The sequence below is a fragment of the Panthera leo genome, chromosome B4 (assembly GCF_018350215.1).
Source record: "Panthera leo isolate Ple1 chromosome B4, P.leo_Ple1_pat1.1, whole genome shotgun sequence".
Classification (NCBI taxonomy): Eukaryota; Metazoa; Chordata; class Mammalia; order Carnivora; family Felidae; genus Panthera; species Panthera leo.
This window is the reverse complement of record NC_056685.1, coordinates 101,006,993-101,031,140: the sequence shown is the minus strand read 5'-3', so window position 1 is coordinate 101,031,140 and position 24,148 is coordinate 101,006,993. Positions and strand designations below refer to the sequence as shown.

Sequence of the window (24,148 nt, the reverse complement as noted above, 5' to 3'; positions counted from 1 at the left end):
ACACTATAAGCCCCGTGGAAGTGAGAGGTGCGAAGACCGTCAAGGTTTCTTCTGTCCCTACTTTTACAATCTATTTCTTCTCCTCTTCCCCCAGCCCCACCATCACCACCACCACCACCACCACCACCACCACCACCACCACCGCCACTCCCACCATCTCTCCTTCTTTCTCGCCTCCACGATAAATCCCTGCCCTGTCATTTACTAGCAGACTTTATCTTATTTTTCCTTACAACAACTCTATAAAGCCAGTGTTGATGATCCTATTGTTACAGATGAGAAAAATGTAGGCCCCCCTCAAAGGGTGAAGGAGCCTGCCTACAATCCCAGTAGTAAGTGGCAGAGTGGGGATTCAAACCCAAGCCTGGTCCTGACTTCAGCACCATGCCACCCTAATTTTGGTGACGAGTCCAGCATTCAAGGGGCCAGTTACCTGAATGACAGTCTTTGTAAACCGCTACAGATTTCTAAATCTCATAAGGAAAAAACAAAAACAAAAACAAAAACAAAAACCTGACTCATTGTGCAACAATATGCTTCTCAATGAGATGAAATGACCACGGCTTACTTACCCAGTTTTTCTTTTTCTTTTTCTTGGAGTCAGCATCATTACCACTACCAATGCTGGAATGGCTTGTGGCACTGTTGATACTAGAAACACTTTCAGAGGAATGTTGTCTTCTGATACGGAGATCTAGCAACAGATAGACAATATCACATTAGCTCATACACTTTCACTGGGAACAAATAAGACCATTAGGCTTCCTGAGAGGAAGTCTGCTAATAAAAGTCAACATGGCTTTGTGCAAATCGTTTCAGGGCAGCTTTGGTTTTTAAGTGTAATAAAATACAACCTTATTTGCTTTAATTAAATGCGTTATCTTCATTAAGATTCATTGAACATCTCATATAAGTCTGTAGCATTGGTGGTTTAATGAGTCCCGAGTTTTTGCCCAAAAATGAAATGCTATGCTACTGATTTCCACTGAATACCTGGATCAAACAGATCTTCCAAGTGATTTATTCCAAATGATTACTCCCATGGAGTAAATGGAAACTCATAACTGCATGAGAATTAATTGTGTCTTTTTAATATTAGTTCTTTGGATACAGCTACCGAAGCCAAGTATATTAATTTTCCATTTCATAGAATCATACCATGATAGAGCCAAAACAAACCTTGGAAGTCATTTAAGCACTTCAATTCACAGATGAGGAAATTGAAGTGCAAAGAAGTAACCTGACCGAGGTCAAAGAGTCAGTGGGGGAAGACGCTCAAGAGAGAATCTGGGTAGATGACATGTATACACTAAACGGAGCACATATTTAAGACAATGCATCATAATCCCTGCCCATGACGTGGAATAGTAATGGTGACAGTAATAATAACCACAGGTAATAACAAACCTAGCTTTTATTCTGTGTTGGCTCTGACCTGGGATTATTTAATTTCATTCTTAAAGCAAAGTGTTGAAATGAGTTTAATTACTAAAAATCATTTGACCAGAGTTACAGAGCTGAAACACAGCAGAGCCAAGCCGAGACCTGGACAGATTGTAATGTCTGTCGTGCTAACTGCCACGTGATACGGGCTTGCCGTGCTTCTACAAAGCATGTAGTGCTTCTCTAGTCACACAAGACGATTTGAGGAAAAAAAACTTTTGGCATTTATTCACATTTTGAAGATATCCACTTACTCCATAAAATCAGCCTATAAGATTAATTTACAGTTGTTGAAATTGACATTTTACTGAGAGTTAAATAAGTAATTTTACTTACTGCTTACAGTGAACTAATATTAAGTGTTAGTGGAGACACTACCAATTCATAAAATTACTTTTAAGGCCCAGTCTACTTTAAGGTCAAATCTATTATTATATTTAATTGGCATCAACGCAGATTAGCCGAGCAAAAAATTTCAGTAGAACTTATGTCAGAAATCACTATATAGCTTTCAAAAAGTTTCCATAGAAACAATAGTATAAAATCAAAGCTTTCCAGTTGACAGATGTACTTAACAGTACAATGCCCCATGACAATGGAACTATAACTGGTTCCTTTTAAAACATATAATCAGGAGGTTCCGGAAGATGGCGGCGTAGGAGGACGCGGGGCTCACAGCGCGTCCTGCCGATCACTTAGATTCCACCTACACCTGCCTAAAGAACCCAGAAAACCGCCAGAGGATTAGCAGAAGGGAGTCTCCGGAGTCAAGCGCAGACTAGAGGCCCACGGAAGAGGGTAGGAAGGGCGGCGAGGCGGTGCGCGCTCCACGGACTGGCGGGAGGGAGCCGGGGCGGAGGGGCGGCTCGCCGGCCAAGCAGAGCCCCCGAGTCTGGCTGGCAAAAGCGGAGGGGCCGGACAGACGGTGTTCCGACAGCAAGCGCGACTTAGCGTCTGGGAGGTCATAAGTTAACAGCTCTGCTTGGAAAGCGGGAAGGCTGGAGGACAAAGGGAGGGAGAGCTGCTGAGCCCCCGGACGGCAGAGCTCACCTTGGCGGGGAACAAAGGCGCCAGCGCCATCTCCCCCGCCCATCCCCCAGCCAAAATCCCAAAGGGAACCAGTTCCTGCCAGGGAACTTGCTCGCTCCGCGCAAACACCCAACTCTGTGCTTCTGCGGAGCCAAACCTCCGGCAGCGGATCTGACTCCCTCCCGCTGCCACAGGGCTCCTCCTGAAGTGGATCACCTAAGGAGAAGCGAGCTAAGCCTGCCCCTCCAGCCCCCGTGCACCTTGCCTACCCACCCCAGCTAATACGCCAGATCCCCAGCAACATAAGCCTGGCAGTGTGCAAGTAGCCCAGACGGGACACGCCACCCCACAGTGAATCCCGCCCCTAGGAGAGGGGAAGAGAAGGCACACACCAGTCTGACTGTGGCCCCAGCAGTGGGCTGGGGGCAGACATCAGGTCGGACTGCGGCCCCGCCCACTAACTCCAGTTATACACCACAGCACAGGGGAAGTGCCCTGCAGGTCCTCACCACGCCAGGGACTCTCCAAAATGACCAAACGGAAGAATTCCCCTCAGAAGAATCTCCAGGAAATAACAACAGCTAATGAACTGATCAAAAAGGATTTAAATAATATAACAGAAAGTGAATTTAGAATAATAGTCATAAAATTAATCGCTGGGCTTGAAAACAGTATACAGGACAGCAGAGAATCTCTTGCCACAAAGATCGAGGGACTAAGGAACAGTCACGAGGAGTTGAAAAACGCTTTAAACGAATTGCAAAACAAAATGGAATCCACGATGGCTCGGCTTGAAGAGGCAGAGGAGAGAATAGGTGAACTAGAAGATAAAGTTATGGAGAAAGAGGAAGCTGAAAGAAAGAGAGATAAAAAAATCCAGGAGTATGAGGGGAAAATTAGAGAACTAAGTGATACACTAAAAAAAAATAATATACGCATAATTGGTATCCCAGAGGAGGAAGAGAGAGGGAAAGGTGCTGAAGGGGTACTTGAACAAATTATAGCTGAGAACTTCCCTGAACTGGGGAAGGAAAAAGGCATTGAAATCCAAGAGGCACAGAGAACTCCCTTCAGACGTAACTTGAATCGATCTTCTGCACGACATATCATAGTGAAACTGGCAAAATACAAGGATAAAGAGAAAATTCTGAAAGCAGCAAGGGATAAACGTGCCCTCACATATAAAGGGAGACCTATAAGACTCGTGACTGATCTCTCCTTTGAAACTTGGCAGGCCAGAAAGGCTTGGCACGATATCTACAGTGTGCTAAACAGAAAAAATATGCAGCCGAGAATCCTTTATCCAGCAAGTCTGTCATTTAGAATAGAAGGAGAGATAAAGGTCTTCCCAAACAAACAAAAACTGAAGGAATTTGTCACCACGAAACCAGCCCTACAAGAGATCCTAAGGGGGATCCTGTGAGACAAAGTACCAGAGACATCACTACAAGCATAAAACATACAGACATCACAATGACTCTAAACCCATATCTTTCTATGATAACACTGAATGTAAATGGATTAAATGCGCCAACTAAAAGACATAGGGTATCAGAATGGATAAAAAAACAAGACCCATCTATTTGCTGTCTACAAGAGACTCATTTTAGATCTGAGGACACCTTTAGATTGAGAGTGAGGGGATGGAGAACTATTTATCATGCTCCTGGAAGCCAAAAGAAAGCTGGAGTAGCCATACTTATATCAGACAAACTAGACTTTAAATTAAAGGCTGTAACAAGAGATGAAGAAGGGCATTATATAATAATCACAGGGTCTATCCACCAGGAAGAGCTAACTATTATAAATGTCTATGCGCCAAATACCCGAGCCCCCAGATATATAAAACAATTACTCATAAACATAAGCAACCTTATTGATAAGAATGTGGTCATTGCAGGGGACTTTAACACCCCACTTACAGAAATGGATAGATCATCTAGACACACAGTCAATAAAGAAACAAGGGCCCCGAATGATACATTGGATCAGATGGACTTGACAGATATATTTAGAACTCTGCATCCCAAAGCAACAGAATATACTTTCTTCTCGAGTGCACATGGAACATTCTCCAAGATAGATCATATACTGGGTCACAAAACAGCCCTTCATAAGTTTACAAGAATTGAAATTATACCATGCATACTTTCAGACCACAATGCTATGAAGCTTGAAATCAACCACAGGAAAAAGTCTGGAAAACCTCCAAAAGCATGGAGGTTAAAGAACACCCTACTAACGAATGAGTGGGTCAACCAGGCAATTAGAGAAGAAATTAAAACATATATGGAAACAAACGAAAATGAAAATACAACAATCCAAACGCTTTGGGACGCAGCGAAGGCAGTCCTGAGAGGAAAATACATTGCAATCCAGGCCTATCTCAAGAAACAAGAAAAATCCCAAATACAAAATCTAACAGCACACCTAAAGGAAATAGAAGCAGAACAGCAAAGGCAGCCTAAACCCAGCAGAAGAAGAGAAATCATAAAGATCAGAGCAGAAATAAACAATATAGAATCTAAAAAAACTGTAGAGCAGATCAACGAAACCAAGAGTTGGTTTTTTGAAAAAATAAACAAAATTGACAAACCTCTAGCCAGGCTTCTCAAAAAGAAAAGGGAGATGACCCAAATAGATAAAATCATGAATGAAAATGGAATGATTACAACCAATCCCTCAGAGATACAAACAATTATCAGGGAATACTATGAAAAATTATATGCCAGCAAATTGGACAACCTGGAAGAAATGGACAAATTTCTAAACACCCACACTCTTCCAAAACTCAATCAGGAGGAAATAGAAAGCTTGAACAGACCCATAACCAGCGAAGAAATTGAATCGGTTATCAAAAATCTCCCAACAAATAAGAGTCCAGGACCAGATGGCTTCCCAGGGGAGTTCTACCAGACATTTAAAGCAGAGATAATACCTATCCTTCTCAAGCTATTCCAAGAAATAGAAAGGGAAGGAAAACTTCCAGACTCATTCTATGAAGCCAGTATTACTTTGATTCCTAAACCAGACAGAGACCCAGTAAAAAAAGAGAACTACAGGCCAATATCCCTGATGAATATGGATGCAAAAATTCTTAACAAGATACTAGCAAATCGAATTCAACAGCATCTAAAAAGAATTATTCACCATGATCAAGTGGGATTCATTCCTGGGATGCAGGGCTGGTTCAACATTCGCAAATCGATCAACGTGATACATCACATTAACAAAAAAAAAGAGAAGAACCATATGATCCTGTCAATCGATGCAGAAAAGGCCTTTGACAAAATCCAGCACCCTTTCTTAATAAAAACCCTTGAGAAAGTCGGGATAGAAGGAACATACTTAAAGATCATAAAGGCCATTTATGAAAAGCCCACAGCTAACATCATCCTCAACGGGGAAAAACTGAGAGCTTTTTCCCTGAGATCAGGAACACGACAGGGATGCCCACTGTCACCGCTGCTGTTCAATATAGTGCTGGAAGTTCTAGCTTCAGCAATCAGACAACAAAAGGAAATCAAAGGCATCAAAATTGGCAAAGATGAAGTCAAGCTTTCGCTTTTTGCAGATGACATGATATTATACATGGAAAATCCGATAGACTCCACCAAAAGTCTGCTAGAACTGATACATGAATTCAGCAAAGTTGCAGGATACAAAATCAATGTGCAGAAATCAGTTGCATTCTTATACACTAACAATGAAGCAACAGAAAGACAAATGAAGAAACTGATCCCATTCACAATTGCACCAAGAAGCATAAAATACCTAGGAATAAATCTAACCAAAGATGTAAAAGATCTGTATGCTGAAAACTATAGAAAGCTTATGCAGGTAATTGAAGAAGATATAAAGAAATGGAAAGACATTCCCTGCTCATGGATTGGAAGAATAAATATTGTCAAAATGTCAATACTACCCAAAGCTATCTACACATTCAATGCAATCCCAATCAAAATTGCACCAGCATTCTTCTCGAAACTAGAACAAGCAATCCTAAAATTCATATGGAACCACAAAAGGCCCCGAATAGCCAAAGTAATTTTGAAGAAGAAGACCAAAGCAGGAGGCATCACAATCCCAGACTTTAGCCTCTACTACAAAGCTGTCATCATCAAGACAGCATGGTATTGGCATAAAAACAGACACATAGACCAATGGAATAGAATAGAAACCCCAGAACTAGACCCACAAACGTATGGCCAACTCATCTTTGACAAAGCAGGAAAGAACATCCAATGGAAAAAAGACAGTCTCTTTAACAAATGGTGCTGGGAGAACTGGACAGCAACATGCAGAAGGTTGAAACTAGACCACTTTCTCACACCATTCACAAAAATAAACTCAAAATGGATAAAGGACCTGAATGTGAGACAGGAAACCATCAAAACCTTAGAGGAGAAAGCAGGAAAAGACCTCTCTGACCTCAGCCGTAGCAATCTCTTACTCGGCACATCCCCAAAGGCAAGGGAATTAAAAGCAAAAGTGAATTACTGGGACCTTATGAAGATAAAAAGCTTCTGCACAGCAAAGGAAACAACCAACAAAACTAAAAGGCAACCAACGGAATGGGAAAAGATATTTGCAAATGACACATCGGACAAAGGGCTAGTATCCAAAATCTATAAAGAGCTCATCAAACTCCACACCCGAAAAACAAATAACCCAGTGAAGAAATGGGCAGAAAACATGAATAGACACTTCTCTAAAGAAGACATCCGGATGGCCAACAGGCACATGAAAAGATGTTCAACGTCGCTCCTTATCAGGGAAATACAAATCAAAACCACACTCAGATACCACCTCACGCCAGTCAGAGTGGCCAAAATGAAGAAATCAGGAGACTATAGATGCTGGAGAGGATGTGGAGAAACAGGAACCCTCTTGCACTGTTGGTGGGAATGCAAATTGGTGCAGCCGCTCTGGAAAGCAGTGTGGAGGTTCCTCAGAAAATTAAAAATAGACCTACCCTATGACCCAGCAATAGCACTGCTAGGAATTTATCCAAGGGATACAGGAGTACTGATGCATAGGGGCACCTGTACCCCAATGTTTATAGCGGCACTCTCAACAATAGCCAAATTATGGAAAGAGCCTAAATGTCCATCAACTGATGAATGGATAAAGAAATTGTGGTTTATATACACAATGGAATACTACGTGGCAATGAGAAAAAATGAAATATGGCCTTTTGTAGCAACATGGATGGAACTGGAGAGTGTGATGCTAAGTGAAATAAGCCATACAGAGAAAGACAGATACCATATGGTTTCACTCTTATGTGGATCCTGAGAAACATAACAGAAACCCATGGGGGAGGGGAAGGAAAAAAAAAAAAAGAGGTTAGAGTGGGAGAGAGCCAAAGCATTAGAGACTGTTAAAAACTGAGAACAAACTGAGGGTTGATGGGGGGTGGGAGGGAGGGCAGGGTGGGTGATGGGTATTGAGGAGGGCACCTTTTGGGATGAGCACTGGGTGTTGTATGGAAACCAATTTGACAGTAAATTTCATATATTAAAAAATAAAATAAAAAAAAAATAAATAAAACATATAATCAGTGAACATGTGTGTGGGTATGTAATATATGTATACATATCTCCATCCTTAGTCATATACATATATATCAACATATACCTCAACTTTTTCCCTTAAGATATTAAATATGCTAACAAATTTTATAGGAGCCAAAAATAAAACGATTTTTCAGACTCTGTAGATTGTGGCCTCTTAAAAGTGCTTTAAAAAATAATGATGTGTTTACATGCCCCAAACATTACCAATGTCACAACTTAAGGCATTTATAGTATCTTTTAATCAACTAATACTAGAAGTTGTATGAATAAAGAAAAGAAGAATATGTTGGTACTTATTTGTGTTTTACATTTCTGCTGTGCTTGGCTATAAGCTTTTGTGATCAAGATACATTATTTTTTAGGTTTTTTCCTAGTAATTGACTTTCACAACTAAAGCAATGGTACTGGATGTTAAGGTACTCAAGAGTTTTTATTATATCCAGTATTAATAAATTGTATTTGGCTTTGATTAACCTTCAAAATTTGAGAAGATAGGTAAATTCTTATAATCATAGGTCAAAAGTAGTCCTTGTAGGTATTATTTATCTTCAGTTATGAATGCATTCACCAATAAAGAATAAAAAGAGAATCTGGGCATAAAACATACTTGTTGAATTATTATGAACCGAATTCATTATACTGAAAAGCAAATTTCAGTAATATCATGGAATGAAAGGAATTTATTTTATTCATCTCTAACAATTTCTTGCTAGTGTTTGTAAGTATTTGATTCAGTACATGTGACACTACAGAGCTTGGAAAAGAACGGTTGACCAAATGGATGTGAACCTTATGAACGAATGGAGAAGCTTATTTTAAAAGTCTGTATTTCAGTTACGTGTTTGTTCATCCATTCATTCCCACTTCCCACCCTTCTTACCACCGATGCCCCAGCTGAAGCTATTACTAACATTTCTCTGCTTTACAGCAAGAAGAGCTGTCCAAGTTCAAACCATTCTGTAAACAGTAGCTAGAGAAATCTTTAAAACGAAAATGTCATCATCACTCCCTTACTTCAGACTTTTTAGTAGATTACCATTTTAATAAGAAAGAAAATATTTCAACTCTTAAAAATGGCCTAAAAGTCCCTCAGTAATCTGGTCAGTAATTGTCTCTCTAACCTGGTTCTTCTTATTTTACCTCTGCTCATTGTATCAGCTCCATAAAGGCAATAGTCTGTTTTCTATCTCAAGACTCTTCTGGAATACTCCTCTTTCAATATTTGCCATATACATTGATAATTGTTCCTTGGATCTCCCCCTAAATGTTGCTATCTGGGAAAGGCCTTTCCTGACTATGCACCTCTAGTAGGTTCCCTGCTACCCTTGCTTTCTATAGCACTAATTCTTGTCCATTTTTTAACTTATAACTGTTTTGCCATGCATATTCAGCTATACCTATGATCACAACAATTGCTAATTTTCTGCTCTCCCACAAGATTTAAGGTTTATTTTTTTTAATGTTTATTTTTGAGAGAGAGAGTGCGTGAGAGAGTGGGGTAGGGGCAGAGAGAGAGGGAAACAGGATCCAAAGCAGACTCTGCTCTGATAGCAGAGAGCCGGATGTGGGGCTCAAACTCACAAACAGTGAGATCATGACCTGAGCTGAAGTCAGACGCCCATCTGATGGAGCCATCCAGGTGCCCCAAGTGTAAATGTTTAATGGAGACAAAGATTATATCTGTTTTGTTTACCGTTGTATATCCAGGACCTTGTGCACACTATGGCTTATGGTAGGCAATCAGTAAGTGCTTGTGGGCAATATTATTCTTATTCATTCAGCACAACTGTTTGCCTAACATTCCTAAAAATGTATTCACTGTTCATAGCAATTTACTACGTGTTTTGTTAAATTGTATTTGGTACATCTCAAGGAAAAACTATTCTATGTTTATATACAGAGGTAGTGACTTAAAAAAAGTATATTTTGAAAAATAAAAGTAAAATTTTCTATTACTTTACCTTTCATATATGGTTATATATATGTATCTCTATATCATTAAATTTACACAGAGATATATTTATAACCTTTTGTGGCAGTGGACTGTGAGTCCTTGAGAGTAGGGGGCTTTGTTTTTTATCTTTGTATTTCAAGATCTAACAGAGCGACTAGTATATATCAGCTACTCAGATAACATTTGTGCATGAATAAATAAATTTATTCTATTATAGACTGCTATTATTTATCAGGCTCTGTTAATAAATGGGATGAACACATAGAAAATAGAAAGTTACATTAATTACGTGATTTTGTCTCAGTTTGACCTGTCTATGAAACTGTTGCCTCACTCCAAATATATATTGTAAGACTATATGTTACAAATTTACCTGACATAAATGTGTAAAGCTCTCGAAAACCAAATCTCAATATGATTTCAGACTGTAAGTTCATAGCTTATAGCTTATACAATCACCATAATGACCCATGGAGAGATACATAAACAGTCCAACAGACTTTATTTTCTGTATGTGATGCCAATGGTCAAGATAGTAAGAATCAGTTTGTGTTCACTGAATATATATTATAGAAACAAAAATATCCTATATACACTTATAATTATTTGTTTTTGTCAGTTTTAAATCTTATAAAATATTTTTTAATCTTTCTTGACCAATTTGAATATTAACTGTTATCATTTTACTCATTTTATGTACCCCTCCCACATTAGTGAGCAGAGGAATTCCTTTTTTCAATTCCAGTAGATACATTAGGGTACCTGTTGCCTAAGATAAAAGGAATCCTTCCAGAAAGTTTTACTTCAGTGACTTGTACTGTGTTAAAGAAAGGATTAAGTCTTTTTCAATCCCTTCTCTGGACCTATTTACAACATGAAGATTCAGAACATAAGCTGCTTTATTATAGCTCTAAGATAAGCTTTAAATATGCAGTAATTTTCCATGTAGCATATAAATCAACTCCCCCGCATGGAAAGTTGCTAAATTCCTAACAGAAGTAGCCCCTAGAGGACTAGTTTGTCCTTCAATTTAAGTATCTCTCACTTTATAAATTTTTTCTAAAATTTGAATTCTAGTATTTAAAAAATTGCATTTTTTTATTTTATTAAACATTTTTTTTAGTATTTATTTATCTTTGAGAAAGAAAGAGAGACAGAGTATGAGCAAAGGAGGGGCAGAGAGAGAGAGGGAGACACAGAATCCAAAGCAGGCTCCAGGCTCTCAGCTGTCAGCACAGAGCCTGACGTGGGGCTCCAGCCCATGAACTGTGAGATCATGACCTGAGCCAAAGTTGGATGCTTAATGGACTAAGCCACCCAGGCACACCAAAAATTGTATTTTCTTAAATTAAAATTCAAATAAACCCCTTTTATGTGTACAGCACCCCCACAGTCACTAGGGTTGAGAAAACATACCACCCTACCATTGATTAGAAAAGGCAGACCTTACATGAATTAGGGCACCAAAGTACAATGCAAATTTTGATAGAGGAACTACAGTTATCTCCAGAAACATACCACAAGGGGACCTCATTAATTTTAAGGGTCAAGGAGGCATATTTAGGCTAACTCTCTTAGGTCTCAAAACGTTTTTATGCTGAGCACACAAGGCAGAAAATTTTAAGTAGAAATAAACAGAACATACAAAAAACTTTTAGAGAATTAGAAGAAGTCAGGGTAGCTGAAACATACAATGTGACAAAAAAGCAAAGCATAAGGTCTAGACCAGTGTCTAGCAAATAACTGATAATCATTATATATTTGTTGAGTGAACAAAGATGATGAAGAGAAATTATGTCATGTTAAGAAGTTTGTATTTCATCCTAAAGGCAAGGGATACCTGTAGATATTTGTTGTTGACTAATGCTCTGGTTTCAGTGTGAAGAATGATACAAAAGTGTTAAGGTGAAGGGCAGGAAGGATTTAGGAGTTTGTGGTCACAGTTCAGGGGAGAGATAAGGGATGGTAATAGTAGTATCTGAGAAAAGGGAACACATCCAAGAGATATTTAAGGGGTGGAATCAATAGAACTTGGTGATTTAATGAATGAGGAGAGGAGGATATATGAATGAACATCTAGGTTTATGGCTGGCTATATGGAAGAATGGTGGTGCCACTTACTGAGGCAAGGAACACTGAAGGCAAAGCAGGTCTGAGAGGGAAGATGACAAGTTCAAATTTGGAGATGTTGAATTTAATGTGACAAAGAGACATCCAAAGATAACCAAGTGGAGCTCTCTCTTATGCAGCTCGATTTATAGATCTGCAACTCAAGAGATGAGCCTGGCCTGAAGAAATATTTTTGACAGTTATCAATGCATAAATGATAATTATAGCCAGAGTATTAGATGAGTTTATAGATTTTTAGATAGGAGAAGGGAATCACAATGCACAAAATCATAATGGAAGAGAGTTTAGGACTGGGTTCTAAGAAATATCAGCATTTAACAAAACGATACAAATGAGTAAACCTGCAAAAGAAACTTTCAAAGAGATTTCAATGCAGCAGGAGAAAAAACTAAGAATGTGAATATTACAAACATTACAAGAAATTAATGTGTCAATTAGGATGGAATGGACATCAGTATACAATGCGGTCTGCATGTTAAATACAGTAAGAATTTTAAATGTGGTACTAGATTTCGTGTCGTGTAAATCATTATTGATCCTGGAGAGAACCCTTTTGGGTTGATGGTAAGAGATGCCACACTCCAGGGGTCCGAAGTGTGACTGGCTGCTGGAGACATTAAAAGATTCCATAAAATGTTCCCAGAATTCCCCTGGAAATGGAAACATACATGACAGGGCATTCAAGATTTATAAAAGCATTTGTTTAGCTGGTGAAGAGTTGAGTATGTTGAATGCCATTGAAAAGAGGTAGGGCATGAATAAGTAGAACCCACGCAAAGAAAAAACTGACATGACATTAACACAAAGCATTTCTACAGTGGGAAACTAAGGGGTGGGGGTGATGGCAAAGGAGATTATCTTATTATTGTTTAGAACTGACAAAGTATAGTAATAATTAAAAGTAGACTTTTAGTCCTTTTTCTTATTGTTTTTAGCATTTTCATAAGAAGTGTCCCTTTTTAATGCCTCCACCCAGAAGGAGCTGTTCCACACATCTTCTCCTTGGAATTTGACCATATTAATTAATTCATCTTCTTTACAGATCTAGACTTTGATGGTCTTTACAGGGTTTGTTTTGCTTCAAGTCAGAGATAAATGTATTAGCCAACCTCCCCAGCCCCACTTTCACCAAACCAAACGGAGAGAAAGGTGTGTCCTACTATAGAAGCAAATTCCTTAAACTTAATTAAAAATTTATTTGATGAGGAAAGCTACTGTTCTTAAATTCTGGGATTCTGACTGCCTTAATACCAACTTATTCCTTATAAAGGACAATGCCACTGAGTAAAAGCAGCTTCACTCTAATGAATCAAATAGATATTCATTACATTGAATGAAAAATGGCAATACTTCTAAATATACCTTTGGGAGGGTGATCTGGACCATTCAGTGCTCCCTGAATAGCTGCTTGGGCAGCAGAGTTCTGGGCCTTCAGCATTTCAATGGTTTCCCTTAGTTCTATAAGTTCAGACTCCTGTGAAACAAATAGAATTTAGAGGTTTTAGTACCTAGAGAGAAAAGCAAAATGTCCTTGCTTATAATTCACTACCAACTGGGTTCAATTGTACGTGGTGCGAACGTCCTGAGAGATTTGGATGCCTGACTAACCTTGTCAAGTTGCATTTAACAACTTCTCATTTAGTTAAATGTAAAGGAGAATAAAAACAAAAAAAATGCCTTGGTTATTTTCTTATGAATGTGACCTGAATGGTCTTTCAGGTCACTTCAAATTGAAATTCCTTTCAAAGGGTGGCACCTAAAGCTGGACAGTTCAACACAAAGCAAGATGTCACATGGTTCATTTTATACCAAACCTATGAATACCACCAGATTACATCACAGGGTTAGCTATCAGGATTGTACTGGTGAATCAGACTGCATTTTACTGTCAGCCGGAAACCCTGAATGAATGACTTCAGATTTTGTCTCTTTGATTTTGCACTTGGGGAATTGATTCTTCATACCCAAGTATAAAAAGAGGTATTCATCCCTAACTCATTGCTACTAAATATCATATTATTAAATTCTGCTTTGCAAATCATGGTCGTCTTAGATTCTGCTACTTTTTATCCAGTAAGATTTTTAGCATGGAGACCTCAATTTTACCAAGCCAAAACAACACAGGAATTTTTTAAAGTGAATAGAATTATATGCAATGTACATTCCTTAAATAATAGTTCATCAAAAAGAAAAAAAAAAGGTAGCTTACAAATCAATTTTTTATACAACATCTGTTTTCTTATTGAACTTAGGGTAACTTTAAGATGTGTCTCAAAGAACATACAAATATGATTTTTCACAGTTATCTAAATGAATTATTTAACCACAAGTGACTACGAGGCAGCATCAGGAAGACATGTGCCTCACTGCAAAATGAAGTAGAGTGTTTTTTCTAGCATTGGCAGTATTTCCATCGGGAGCCCCCAAACCAGGAGTATCCAGAATTCTTGGCCGTGATAGCAACTCTAAAAATTAGAATTTTTGTCAGCCTCTTAGAGGGAGAATTCCTAGGTAATGTAATTGTCATTTATCATTTTCTCTAGCATCGTTGGCAGAAATCCAAAGAATCAGGCTTGGGTTCTTCCCTCCATAGTCAGTAGCTTATTCCTACTCTCTGTCTTCCGAATATACAAAAAAAGGTAAGATCACAACATTGCCTTTGTAGGAAACTGCTTCAGATATGAGAACATCCAGAGACTATTCGAAAGTTAGACACTTAAAAAAAAAAGGGGGCAATGCTAACTGTAATGATATCCAACTTTGGAATAGATACCTAGCACATCCTGTAACTATTGTCACTGGATATCTGACGTATTTGTAATGGACACAGATATTAAAAAAATAAACCCTCTTACAGACTTCTAATAGTTTGTAAGTCAAAGAATTACATAATGAAAATCAGTAACAATCTTTTGGATTCATAGATGGATCCTTAAATACTTGACTGTAATTCATTTGCATGTATTTTTCACAAAAGAAACAGGTTTGTGGAAAAGTTTCACTGTCATAATACAAATTTCGTCATAATTTCTGTCTCTCCAAGTTCTATCTAAATTTTTTCCCTTGATCAATTAGTAATAGGTAAGTTTACCAAAATTTAACGTGTTTTCCATTTAAAATAAATTTCCCAGTAGATAAAATGTTTACTGAAAATTCATTCTGCCTTTACCAGAAAATTATTCACAAAAGGAGATCTACTGTACATACTTAATCAATCACATAATTTAAAGAGTGATTTTACAACGTGTAAACTAGAATACAAGTTAAATTTTGATTAAAATCAGATTTTCATCCTTGAATTTAAAATCAACAGTGCCTGTACCGTGGATTAAAATCTGCTGAAATATGTGGCTTTAAGTTGAAAGAAGTAAAATGGAAATGAGATCTCATACTTAATTTTATGAGTAAGCAGACTTATTTCAGGGTCTAAACTTTAATGTTTTCTATGGAAATCTCTTCTCAAAACTGTTATAACAAAGATTACAAGTGGAATGTTCAGGGAATATTGCTTTTTCAGAAAATAGCTTTTAATGTGAGGTAGAAGAATGCTCACTTTTAAAACTAAGTATCTTCTAAAAAAAACATATTAAGCACGTTAGTTATTATGCAGCATGGCACAGTAGACCCAAAGGAAGAATAACTAGGTAACAGATATATTCATTATATAGTTTTGGAAAATCACATACATGAAAAAATTAGTTTAGCCAAATTCATCTTAGTAGTTCTTTAGGGGAACTTCATAAGTACATGCAAGCACCTATAAAATATTCCAGTGTCTTTAATTAAAAAGATAGGTAAATTTGACAGTGATAATCTGTTCAAACCTGAACTAGGTATCTCTATATACATGCAAAAATTCCTTCCTTCTTTCTTATTTCAGTTGATGAGATCCATCTTCCACATCACTTCAAACTACAGCTATCCTTTTCTCTGAGTCTTCCCATATGATTTTTCCCTTTGCTTTAAATATTTTTCTCACCATTAAAGGCCATGGTAGAATGAGCTTGAAACCTCTTAGTTTGCCTTTCAGAAAAACTAAAGCCCTTCTCTGTGCTTCCAGATTTAAAGCATTCAGCTTATTTAGCTGTTGTAGACTTTATCTTTTCACCTGACTTAGGATCTCAGTAAATGTTGGGGTGATTTTGCTCAAATGTTCTGGTCTATGTTAAACAGGTGTTTATCTCCTAAGAATAATGTAAAGCTTCAATTCTACTTATATTTTAACAACAGGGTGTTTGATCACCTATGGTGCCATATAAAAACATCAGTGACTTTATTATTCATTATAAACAGGAAGTCTGGATATGGCTAAATCAGTGAAATCATTTCCTTGGGATGGCAACAAAGTCAGGGTTATCCTTTCTCTCTTTTCCAGTAGTAAGTATATAAAGATTAATAGAAGGCACTTGAAAGTGAAAACTTGACTGAGACATATAAATTGTTTTTAAATAGTTTATTTCTAGTTTTCCTTTTCTTCTCCTTCATAATTATAATTGATTGTTCACATTTATTTTTAAGCCATATTTTTCTAAGGTGATTATAATGCTTGGAAATTGCAATGCTGCTTCCAAGTACAATTATGAATTCCTCTTTTTTTGCTGTATAATTAGAAGCAAGTTCTAGAAATAGCCAAATATAAAATCATTTGATACTCTGAAATATTTTCATATAGTGTCTTTATTTTGAAAGTGACCAAATAGAAGATACTTGAGTTTTAAGAATATTACACTTTCAGGAAATAAAAAAAAAAAACTGGAAAATGTATATGCCATCAGGATAAGGATTTAAAGTCTCTTCTAATTCAGTAGTATCCATTTTCCTACTCTCTTCATATATACTAAGGAGAAGATTGAGGCTAGGATAATTCTGTACAGGATCTTGGGAATAGATGATCAGATCATATTTCATTGATGTTTCTCACTTTTCAAACGTGGTACTTTAAAACTTGGGAACCAAAAATTCATTTACCTACAATAAGCTATTGTAGATAATGATGTCCCAAATACCTGCCATTGATGTAAGATTCCAGTTTTCCATGAAAGTTTCTTGTGTACAAGAAGGTGGATGGAGGCAGTATCTTTTCCAATTGTTTTGTACATGTCTCTGAGGCTAAATAAGTATCAAGGTCAGGCTTGGAATGCTTCAAAATGAGATGATCAAATAGTTTGTCATAATACTCACCTTGCTTGGTATCCTCTCCAACCTAATTTCCTAACTGCATCTGACCTCTTTCCAAGTTTCTCCCGGAAACTTGCAAATTTCCTACAAGCTTGGCAATAAATCTCATCAACCAACTTGACCTTCTAGGCAAGGTTCTTAAAAAATTTCTGCTAAGCCTGTCTTTGGTTTCATCACACTGACATTCAGTTAATCTTAAACTATCTAGCTGTAGTTTCTTTGAACACATCCTACTCCCCATCCCTGTGTGTGTGCCTTGAAATCTTGTAAATTTTTCTACTGAAAGAACCCAGCCAGCCCTGATTCTAAGAAAATACACTAGTTCATCAAATCCCAGTAGTATAAGTAACTTGCATCCATGAAAAATTTATGGATTCAAATTACCCTCTGGGAGGGACAGAGAGAGACAGAGAATCCCAAGCAGGGCTTGAACCCACAAACTGCGAGATCACGACCTGAGCCAAAACCAAGAGTCAGATGTTCAACCAACTGAGCCACCCAGGTGCCCCTTGAAATCCTATATTTTTATCATAATCTGTCACCTACTGGAATATATACTCTTATAACCAGTTATACACAGTTTACATATATAGAATGCATATATTATATATGTACACTATAAAATACATGTCATATACATATAGTTCACTGCTAAATTCTCAGTAGCTAGAGCAGTGTCTTATACAGAGTAGAAATTCAATATAACTTTGGTGAATGATTAAATGGACAAATGAGCCTTGGAACTCCAAGAACAGAGTTTCAAAACCTCTGCTCTATATGCTCTAATCTTTTTCCCAGGATTGTTGGATCACCAGAGAGCAATATACCCTTTTATCTCAGCTCCCTGAAGAAATGACTTTACTGAAATATGATTAAATGTTATGCCCTCAGCTTTTAGAGAAATGTCTATTTGAACAGCGATTTTGTCTTTTGTTATTCCATGACCCCAATTTTAAAAACTTTACAATAAATTTGTCCTTGAATTCAGTGCCAAAAAGTTTGTCTCTCCGATCTAAATTATACTCTTCTGGTCAGAAAATGAGAGCTACACATGCCAAGCAATCCCCCTTTGTGTGCTGGCTTCCTTGACATTCAATTCCATTTTGTGCTTTGCAGTAGTGATTACGTAGGCTCAGGCGTCTTGTTATATACATTCTTCTACTGGTTTTCACTAGATTCCGTTACTGAGTTGTGCCATATCGTATTACAATTAATTTTATGATTCTCAAAACCACCTTGGATATAGGCAAGTTATACATCTCAGATTAATAAAATAAATTACTAACACTGTTGTGTGCATACAGCTTGCAATGAGACAAGCAATCACTTTATTTTCAGTTAAAAAAGGGCAAGGCAATTTCAGACATCATGGCATCTTCTGAGAAAATTTCATAATTTGGCAATGTTACGTTATGGATAATTTTAAAATTCCAGGTACTATGCAGATGTGTTTAAAAATATTTGGGCATTATTCATAGGCATTATGAAAAAATTAACAACTGCGTAGTTTTCCAATTTTTGTAAGAAATTTTACTTATAAAGTAATTAAAGGAAATATGGGGGGGTGAAAAACATTAATTTTGACTTTTTAAAGATATGAGACTTAAATACTAGCTATGATTTCTAGTGATATGCCTGGCATATGGACAATGATAAACTTGGCTTATCCTATATCCCTTAAGGGGAAAAAGGAAAGCAATGTAAGAAAGGTAACATTTTTGACTATCCACTGTATGTAGTGTTATATAGTACCTTATTTGTTCCTCATAATGCTTCTGTAAGGTAGTTATTATAATCCTGATTTTTAAAATGATGAATTTAAAATAAATAAATAAATAAATAAATAAATAAATAAATAAATAAATAAAATGATGAATTTGAGGGTCAGAAAAGGAAAATTCCTCAGCCCTTACAGAGGTTCCACTGATGGGGTGCCTGGATGGCTAAGTTAAGTGCTGACTCTTGATCTCAGCTCAGGTCATGATCTCATAGGTTGTGAGTCCAAGCCCTGCATCTGCTCTGTGCTAAAGGCATGGAGGGAGCCTGCTTGGGATTCTGTCTCTCCTTTCCTCTGTCCCTCCCCAGCTTGTGCATGCTTTCTCTCTCAAAATAAATAAATAAACTTAAAAAAAAAAAGAGGTTCCGCTGAGATCCACACTCAAGCTTCCTTATATTCTTTCCCACTTGGCTGCCCTAAAAGACCTTTGTAATCCTATTTGCCAAGTTCTTAGGTTACATAGTGAAGTGGTAAACTGTACTGCCCCTCTCCTCTTCAAAAAAGATTAAGATAAAATTCCTGTGCTCAAAAGGCATTTGTCATCTTCCCTTACAGAACAGGTTTGACAGGGATGGATAGTGCTCTCTTTCATGGGCAAGAGGGAAATCTGTGAAATAGGAGCATGGAAGACAAGGGCAAATAACGTTACAGTTTGCTAATTACACCAGGCTACAAGAGGAATATTTGATTTTTCTCTTTAGTTTAATTGGGCTGTTCATTCAGGGTTTTTTTTTTTTTAATGTAAAAATTGGTAAACGAACACAATGGTAACATATGCTAGCTCTCTAAAGCTAATGACATACTTTACGGAACTAAAGACAAAAACTGAAGCCATCTCTAGGGACAGATATAGGTACAGATTCTGAAAACAGCCAAAGCTTTTCAGATTTTGGATCTCTGAAAATTAGATGAAAACTGGACATCTGCTCAGATCATGCACATATGCAGGTTTTACAAATGTTTCCATACAATTTTAGAGACTGCATCTGTCTCTGACACCCATCCAAGGACCCAGGTTAGGGCCGAAATAACGGCAGAGAGGTAAGTTACTGGTCACCCCATGGAAAGTGTCCATACTCTTTCTAGGCAACGTGAACCTTTTTGATATGTCTGCCTTGTGACCTAAATTCTCTGTTTCTTTCTTTTTAGAATTCCTTCTCCCACTCCGTAAAAACCCGTCAGGTTTATTTTAAAGCTTTTCATATAAATTAGCTTTACTTTTCAAAGACAGCATCCCCAGATGCCAACTGGTCCATGTTAGTGCAAACGACCCAAATCTTCATTTAGCATTCCGCATTTCTAAACTTCAGCTCACGATCAGTGTTTCAGTCTCATCTCACAGATGCTGTACCCTGAGTCCCTTTACTTTGTAGAGTCCTCACTCTCCTCCAGACTTTCCTCACGCCTATCTCAGATTATAGCCATGGTCCATAACTGGGTTTACAGACCATAAATTTGTGAAAATTCTTGTCAGACTGTAATTCTTGTCAACTGCATAACAAATTGTTCCTGGAATATTCTAACTCTTCCCCTATACAACTGCTTCTCTTTCTTAAAACATTTGGTATTCTTTTAATGGGTCCAGTCAGAAGTGAAATAGATGGCCTAGAAAGAACTTTGCGTGTGCGTGCGTGCGTGTGTGTGTGTGTGTGTGTGTATTCTAATATAGATGAATCTGAATCATAAGTCTTTAAAAATTAAAATCTGACAAGAAAATGCATTATCTTGTCATTGTTTCAATCTAATAAGGAAGGGATCCTCTGAAGCATTATATTTAAGGAGCTGCATCTCAGGCATTGTTTAAACATCCTATGTAACTTGCTGTCTTATTTGAATCCCCTGTGGTGATTCTTGAACATACCTTCTGTTCCGCTGTCATAGTTAGACTTTGCAGTCGACCAGTCATATTCCCTAAACTCTTTTCAAAAGCTGCTACGAGGTGAGCCTGTGAACAAAATGGAAGGAACACATTTTAAATGTCAGGACCTTACGCAGATGGATGAAAACTCTTCATTTTATAAAATGCTGAATTTCAGGTGTTCTAATTCTTTAAATACTATGACCATCTTGGTTAGCTCTCAGTGATGACTCTCCTTTAACATCAATCTTTATTTATATTCCTAAACTTCAGTTTAAATTCAGTGTTTCCATTTCTTGACATTTAATGTGAGTTCAACTTCTGAAAAGGGATGGCATTTTGCAAATAATAACACCTTCCGGCCTGCATCTCACAGAGGATTTGACACCCAAAATGCTGAATAAAGTTCTGAGTTGCCAAGTTTTTAGACTTCAAGCTCAAGGGGAGGTCACTGCAATAGTCAATGGGCAAATGTTTCTCCTTTTTATACCTGCATGATGACCTTTGGAGATATTGTTAGTTCCTTTATTGTAATGACACTCTCCTTCAAGTGTCAGACATCTGCTGACAGCTTTAACATTATCTTTCCTTTTTTTGTGCTTACAAAGAATTCAGTCGAAAAGAGTTGTCTTCATTCTCCAAACTCTTTTTAATAAAATGGCTTTTATTTCTACTTTATTCCCTTCAACTAAGGAAGTGCAGGTTGGCCGGCTAGAAATAACACTCAGTCATATTTTATTTAAGTTTTCATGGCTTTCGGGTTTTATTTTAAATCTCCCGGAATTATACATATTGCTGTATAAAACCATAACTCTTATGATTAAGAAGTATTTGACAATCTTACAGCTCTAAAATAGGCCCAATTCTGTCGACATGCCATTATCCAACAGCTTCACCCACAGAATATTAAGCACGAAGAAGAGGTCCTTCAAGCTTTCACGGTAGCTTGAGGAGAGCTATAGGGGTGTTATCTCACACTCATCCAATCTAATTGTGCCCTTACAAAGGTACAATGATGGAATATTTCACAGCCTACATCTACAATGAACTATGTGTGGGAAGAAATTTGGTAGTCCTCAGCAAAAGATTAATTCTTTGAGGGAAGGGAGTAAAAGGACTTCTTAAAATACTTCACCTTGTAACTCTAGCAGAGCTGAAACGCTGAGGTAACTATTATCAGATGAATCACAGGAGTCCAAGGAATTAGGGCACTAGAAACATTCCATTATTGGTAACAGCTAGAGGTTTATTTCATTATTAATAATGACTAGAGGTTTATTCCATTATTGGTAAGAGCTAGAGGTTTATTTCATTGTTGCCAACAGCTAGAATGTACAAGTCCCTTCCATTAGCATCACGACACAAAGGTGTCTTTGTTCTTAGCTCTGAGCTTATGCTGGGCTGGGCTCCCTTTCTTTTCCTGACATTGCTATATAGAGAAAGATAATTGGTGGAGAATACTTCTATTAATCTTCAGTCTACCAGAACAACTCTTTATTCTTTTTCCACTCCCTCTTCTCTCTTTCTCCCTCCCCCCAAATTGTCTCTCTCTCTCTCTCTTTCTCTCTCTCTCTCTCATACACACACACACACACACACACACACACACACACACACACACACCCTTGAGAGTTATACTCCAGGGTTCATTAGCAGATTTAATTGGAAAAATAACAGTCTTTTAAAAAAAGGAATAGTAGGGGCGCCTGGGTGGCTCAGTCGGTTAAGCATCATGACCTTGTGGTCCATGAGTACTGGCCCTGTACCGGGCTCTGTGCTGACAGCTCAGAGCCTGGAGCTTGCTTTGGATTCTATCTCCCTCTCTCTCTGCTCTTCCCCCACTCGTTCTCTCTCTCTCTCTCAAAAATGAATTTAAATATATTTTTTTTAAATTAAAAAATAAAAAAGGAATTGTATCTTGTAGTTTAAAATGTTTTCAATGGCAAGGAATATCATTACATCAGACTTAATATTTCAGAAATTAACATAAGGTTATGTTGTATTTTCTCTCACGCGTAAACTTTTTTATTGTGAAAAAAATTCCTGTCATATTACAAGTGAACAAAGTGAAAATGCAGCTGTAGTTTAAAATGTTTTCAATGGCAAGGAATATCATTACATCAGACTTAATATTTCAGAAATTAACATAAGGTTATGTTGCATTTTCTCTCACGCGTAAACTTTTTTAATGTAAAAAAAATTCCTGCCATATTAAAATTGAACAAAGTGAAAATGCAGAGCTCACTGGTTCATTAGTCACCAGCCAAGTCCAGAAATTGGACATTTGAAGATGTTAGAAGTTCTCTCTTACCTCTCCCCTATTACTGTCGCCTCTCCCTGCCCCAAAGATAACCACCATTATCGCAACATTGGTGGTAATTATTGTCTTGCTTCTCTCTATAGTTGCACCACTGAGCTTGCATTCCTAAACACTATGTTTTAGCTTTGTCTATTTTTAAAACTTTCAGAGTGGAATCATATGGCACAATTATTTTGTGACTTTTGCTTTGCTTAACATTGAGTTTCTGAGATTCATCCAGTGGTAAGCAGCAGGAGTTAGATTTTGCTGTAATGCATTGCTCTATGTGATTTATAATGTATTTGCCTATGATTGACCATTTTGTGCTGATTCTAGTTTAGATGATAATCAATAATCATGCTGTGAGCATACAATAGGTTTCTAAATCCTAAAATAAAATTGCTCATTTTCTTTTAAAATAGTGAAAATTCTGGCCGAAAACCATTGTTAACATGTACTAAAAGAAATGTAAGAATGTACTCAATATTGCAGTTTTAATTCTCTCAAACAACTGTAATGCCCAATTATTGGATGTAAAAACTAGAAGAAAATTTATACTTTACCTTCTATGCATATTTTATCAGTTGAATGGGAGTTAAAGTGACAAAGAATGTAGGAATGTGAGTATGCTGAATAAATATATTGTCTGTATTTTGTAGCTACAAATATATTGCCTATAATTTGTAGCTATTAATTAATACAAAATGTTCACTATGAGAATGTCAGTTTTCAATCTTTGGAACATTGCTACTCATTAATTATTCATAAGAAATGTATAACTGGTTACCAAAGAACATTTTGAGTCACATCGTTCTCCATGAAAAATATGTTAGAGGTATGTTAGTGAAATACTGCTTTTAAGTTTGTCTTGGCTTACTAACTTTGTTACTTTGAAGGTAAT

General features: G+C 37.2%; 1 protein-coding gene across 1 annotated transcript in view; it reads right to left on the bottom strand.

Moving 5' to 3' along the window:
- NAV3 (neuron navigator 3) overlaps positions 1-24,148 on the bottom strand; it is a 599,823-nt gene that overhangs the window by 39,628 nt on the left and 536,047 nt on the right. The window contains exons 23-25 of the mRNA XM_042947238.1: positions 20,952-21,035; positions 13,498-13,609; positions 573-694 (exon numbers count right to left, since the gene is read on the bottom strand). Of these exons, the coding sequence (XP_042803172.1) occupies positions 573-694; positions 13,498-13,609; positions 20,952-21,035 (318 nt within the window). The remainder of the gene's footprint in view (positions 1-572; positions 695-13,497; positions 13,610-20,951; positions 21,036-24,148) is intronic.